A 5,900-nucleotide genomic window follows, 5' to 3' on the forward strand; every position below is an offset into this window, starting at 1 on the left:
CACAAACAAAATAAGAAAAATGTATGAAAAAAAGCTGCAAAAAACAGAATTCCAGGAAAAATGTCAAATGGACAGCAGTTCTCTTAGGACAGAAATTCGTTTGTTTTTGGGCTCCCTGGTAGCTGAGGCCACACGGCAGACTGAAGTACAGCTTCTGTATGTATAACAGTCCGAGAAAGGTCTCATCATGGAGCTGTGAGGTCTGTGATGTTCCCCTACCAACACAAACTGTTCATATATGTGGCCCAAAGAATTTTACCTGGAATTTTTTTCTATTTTCCTTCAAAAACATGTTGATTAGTTTGTTGACATCATTTGTTCTTGTTGTTTTTAGGAGATTACACCTAAAACTTTCATTCTATCTAAAAGTGGTTTGTTAAACATTTTTGAGGTTTCCACAGCAAAATGAATAACATTTTTCCTGATGGAATTTTCTGTTTCTGCATGATTTTATGTCTACTGTGTGAATACAACATATAAAAATGACACGATAAAGGAAGTGTCACATAGGTGAGGTTGTGCTGATTAAAATGATACCAAATAGGCAAGATGGTAGTCTTTCAAATTGAAAATACAGAGGTAAATTCAAAAGTAGATAAAAACTGAGTTTTAGGCTCTAGGTTTGGTTTCAAAGGGTTGAGTGAATTAACTGATTAGTCTTTAAAAAAGCACCATGTTGATGATCACACGTTCTCCTGGGACCTGCAGGTCATCAGAAACTGTTGAAGTCAGGAGGTCTTCATATGACAGGAAGTGTGATGGTGTTGTGTTCTTCTCTGCAGCTTTATGGAACGTTGCGGGTGGTGATGGAGCCGTTGCTGGGCGACATGCCTCTGATTGGAGCTCTGTCCGTCTTTTTCCTCCAAAAACCTGTAAGTTCCTTTAAAGTCGATCCAGAATATTAAAACTATATATGTTGTTATTAAATACATAAATAGCTTTAGCAAGGGGTGGCCGTGGTGCAGCGGTATGGACGGTCAACTCGGATCGGAAGCGAGCGGTTCAACTCCCGCCTTGTGTCGAAGTGTCCTTGGGCAAGACACTGAACCCCAGATTGCCTCTGGTGGAAGGTTGGCGCCAGTGTTCAGCAGCGGAGCCACCACCGGTGTGTGAATGTGTGTGTGAATGGGTGAATGGGTCTGTGACTGTGAAGCGCTTTGGGCCCTTGAAGGAGGGTAGAAAGCCCTATACAAGTATACACCATTAAGTAAGCAATAAATAACACTTCAGTGTCCTTTCATAACATATGCAGTTTTTATTTACTCCATTTTTAATCAACATTTTTCATATTAAACTATTCACTAAAATGGAAAAGAATCCAAAACAAGGATTAACATTACATTTGAGATAAATATTTACATATTTAAAGTACAGCCTAGTAAATAAAATCTTTGTGCTTGAGCATCAAAGATTAATAATGATAAAGATTATTTTTTAGACATTTGATCTCTGAAACGTATTCAGTAGTTGAAGAAATGTTTGTTTATGGATTTGAGTCTAGCCAAACTGTTTTCTGCATCAAAACTTCACATGTAGTTACCAGATAAGCTAGTTCTGTCCTGGTTGGTTGGTCAGAGTGCAGTGAGTCAGCGCTTGTATTTCAGAGTCAGATAGTGGCCCAAACATGCATCAAATTCAGTTGAAGCCAAAAACTTGGAGAATTTTGAATCAAAATCAGTCCCCTCTGGCCCATAGTTGAGCTGTACATCTCTTACTACACTTTATCATTCCTTACTGCATCTTATTGAATGTTGCTGAGCTCCACTTCTCCATTATCAGTACATTCCCAAATCCCAGCTTCCTTCCTGAACTCCAGGAAGTTCGTCCTCCACATCCAGCCTTTGATACTGTAGACTCCCAGAGGAAAATAATCACAGCGTAACACTTCAGACGCAGAGTTATCTCTTCTCTGGTAAACATGTAAATTTAATCAGAAGAAGGCAGAGGTCTTCTGTTTCAGATTAGAAATGAAGATAGCAGATCTGGCACTAATGAGGAACAACTGAGGAAAGATGGGAGAAGAGGAAGAATCACCAAAGAAAAGGTTTTTCATGAAAACATTTTTATTTAATTAGCTTTTTGAAAAACTTAACTGTTGCAAAATAAGCATGTATTTAAAGGCTCACTTCCATTTAAAAAAAACTCATAATTTTTGTGTTTTTAACATATTTTGATATTTTTCTGATGATGGAGGGCCTATGAAAAGAAAATCAAACTCATAATTGCATTAAGGATTATTTATTTATTCAAAATGTGGCGAAACAGGAGCTGATGAAAAAACCCCATTGGAGAAAGCTTGTAACTGTGATGTAGGCGCTACAATCTGCAGGTCACAAGATTTCTGCTCTGCTCCATTCTGATACGCCCGCTTGCAGACAAATAGATCCACAAACGTTTTTCTTTGTTTTTGTTTCTTTTCTTTTGTTTTTCTTATCTGAGCTGGCTTCTGACTCAAACACTGTACTGCTGGAAAGCTCCAATATTGCTCACCGTTGTTGTTGCACCAGGAGTGTTGATTTAGGGTTGTCAGGGGCTGTAAGCTAGCAGGTGACGGGAAGGGGGAGTGGGGTTGCTCTGCCCCAACGGTTCCGCCCACAACTTGGCACCAATTTTTAATGATCTCCTGCTGCTCTTCAGAAACTGGCAAGAGTCCAGCGATACCATGCATATCCCCATACATGTCTCTCGATATGATATGTATCACGTATATTCTAAGACTGTACCAGAACAATTTCCCCCTTTTTTTTAAGGGTATGACTTAGAAAAAAGCCGAATATTAATACATCTTTCATTGTAGTAAAACTAAGTAGCACATGTCTCATAACAACAGAAACAGTGAGGCTGTCTTAACTTTTCACACGAGCTGGTTCTCGGAAGACCTTGTTGTTGTCTCGGTTGCGTTTTAAAGCTGCTTATAGAGGCTTAGTGTGCTGCCAACTAGAGGTGGAGGTTTCGGTGGAAAACAAAAATAAGATGCTGAAGGATGCTCATAAATAATTAATTAAATATCGTCCTGTCAGCATTTTAAATCAGCACAAGTATTACCAAACCAAATTTATTTTTCCCTACACCTCTAGAAACTGTCATAGAAAAAAACACTGCTTTTTTAAAATTTTGCTTAAAAACAGCATAATCATAATAAAAAAGACATATATCTAAACTTTCTGTACACTAGAGCTTCAAAAACCAACGATCAAAGTAAATAAATCAACAAAAATCAGGTAACTTTGACTTAAAGACCCAATCTGACCATTTCTTGATCTAAACTAGATCAAGAAATGATATTTCATTCAGACTAAACGATATTTCATTCTAAATCATTTAACGTCATAGCTGTTGAAAAATTGACAAAATTCTTATATTAAAGAAATATATTTACATGTGAGCCTCACAATTTTACAAAAGATAAAAACAAAAAAGTTTTTAATGATTAGTAGTCGTAAGAAGAGCTTGATCTCTGTTTTGCTGCTTTGTTCAGTCTTCAGAATGTGGTCACATTCAGAAATCAGCATCACAAGACAGACAGAGGCTGGTGAAGTTCCACCTCTCTGTCACTTTTTAACTGAGAAACCTGCTGATGCAGCGCTGCCTGTCAGGTGTCACTGGCATCAGCAGAAAACCGCTGTTTTTTCACCAACAATCTTCTGCGTTTTGGAAAAAATTCAAAGGCTGCTGCAATTTGATGCATGAAAATATACAAATGTAGACGCTTAGAGCCTCTAAGGAAATTCCCTGTCATTATAGGATTATACTTTAAAGACATTTTAAAGATGAAAACTGCTTAGTACTTTCATTTCCAATATTTTTGCTGTTCAACGTTGGAAGTTTTAATATAAAATTGTGATCAAATGTCTCTGTACATACAGGCTAGCAGTGCTTGAACTTTCTCTGAAATAACATTCATAAAAATGTAAATTGCCAAACAAATGAAAAGATTTTATGACTTATTTTGGTCAATCCTTAAATAAAACCTAAAAAAAAAGGTAGTCACCTAAAGAACTATCACGTTTGCTTTTTATTTGGAGATGTTTTATTTCTGCTGTAAAAACTGTTCATTTGAAACCTTTAACAAACAGATTTTACTGCTTCCACTGAATGTCTTTGCAGGAACCGTAGCAAAGCATTTTATTTAGTTTCAGTTAGATAAAATGTGTGCTGTTCCTGTCTGATTTTGTTCTTGTCAATGCTCTTTGCACAACTGGTTCACAAAGACAGCAGGAAATGGGGCAGGGCTGCCTGAAAACATGCAGGAAACCAGCCTTGAAGGACTGGGATTGGACACCCCGCCAGCCCCCTTTTTTCACACGCCTTTTATAGTCAGCAGACGGTGTAAGCTGAACTGCGTGCCATCATAACATGTGTTTGGGAACGTTTTCCTCCTTGTGTGATGACGCTTTCCAGCAGTTGCAGGAGCCCAGACCTGAACACTGTTCTTCTGTAGCTCTGCTGTTAATATGTTGCTCTAAAAATACAGAACTATAGAGGAACATTGCTCTCAAAGTACATGCACTCAACAAAAATATAAACGCAACACTTTTGTTTTTGCTCCCATTTTTCGTGAGATGGACTTAAAGATCTCGAACTCATTCCAGATACACAATATGACCATTTCTCTCAAACATTGTATACAGATCTATCTAAATGTGTGATAGTGAGCACTTCTGCTTTGCTGAGATAATCCATTCCACCTCACAGGTGTGCCACATCAAGATGCTGATCTGACATCATGATTAGTGCACAGGTGTGCCTTAGACTGTGGAAGTTTTTTTAGCTCATAATTCAAAGTTTTATGCATTTTTCAATAGACAATTCAATTTGCAAATTCATCATGTAATTTGAGAATGCATTTTGCAATTTGCAATTCAATATTCAATCTGGCTTGCAAAATGATCATTCATTTTGTAATTTTCAATTCAATATGCAGTTTGACATTTCATTTTGAAATGCATTTTTTAATTGACAATTCAATATTCAGATTAGGCTTTTGAAATGACAACTCATTTTGCTATTTACAATTCAATATTATAATTTTGAAAATAAAATATTGAATAGAAACAAAATCAATTGCATTCTATATTGTCATGGGTTTTTGATGTCATAATTCAAATGACTATGCATTTTACATGCATTTCTTCAGAGGAGCCGAAGCGGGACCTTCGACTTCACAGAAAAAAAATCTGCTGTTCACAGACAAAACCGAGTCTTCCTCGACAAAAACGGATTTCTGGAGACATCAGCTCTCACGCAGCAGGAGCCGCTCTGTGTAATGAAATGTGGCGACAGTCTTCAGTCCAATGTTTCACAAACACAGATAATAAAGATGAAGACACGGTGGATTCACGTTTATTATTATATTCAGAAAATACCCGTTTTACGATGGTTGTGTCGTTTTATTTTGCTTCATGTAACCTTTACACAGTTCAGACTCGGCTAAAGTTAGCGGTTGATTAGCATCTACTTTGCAGTGAAAGGGGAATTTAACCACAAAGGCTAAGTTTAAACCTTTAGACTTGTTTAAATCATTGAACTAGCGCACCCGACCGCACGTTTTTTTCTGTCTGTGACCTGGTACCAAGTGAGCCACGGACCGATACCGGTACCGATCAGCGGCCCGAGGGTTGGGGACCGCTGTCTTAAAGTTCACAGCAGCCCTAAAGTTGTGCTCCAAAATCTCTTTGAGCTGTCACACAGCAGTTGTAGTGTAAGTCATCCAGATAGAAGCTAACTCTTTAGCAGATAGCATTCTCTTCTGAAACCTCCGACAACAAACAACTCCTTTGCTTGGTTGAGTCTTTAATATGTTTTTATTGGTCGAAAGGAGGTGGAGGCGGGATTTAGCATATATAGGGGTGGAAGGCCCCGCCCGTCTGACAGAATGCAAAGCAGTTTGAATATTGACA

General features: G+C 37.9%; 1 protein-coding gene across 4 annotated transcripts in view; it reads left to right on the forward strand.

The window, feature by feature from the left end:
• Positions 1-5,900, forward strand: part of LOC112141874 (extended synaptotagmin-2) — a 90,990-nt gene that overhangs the window by 34,475 nt on the left and 50,615 nt on the right. For all 4 annotated transcript variants that reach the window (XM_024265063.2, XM_024265064.2, XM_024265065.2 and 1 more), the window contains exon 7: positions 783-872. In XM_024265063.2, the coding sequence (XP_024120831.1) occupies positions 783-872 (90 nt within the window). The remainder of the gene's footprint in view (positions 1-782; positions 873-5,900) is intronic.

Source organism: Oryzias melastigma, linkage group LG3, assembly GCF_002922805.2.
Source record: "Oryzias melastigma strain HK-1 linkage group LG3, ASM292280v2, whole genome shotgun sequence".
Classification (NCBI taxonomy): Eukaryota; Metazoa; Chordata; class Actinopteri; order Beloniformes; family Adrianichthyidae; genus Oryzias; species Oryzias melastigma.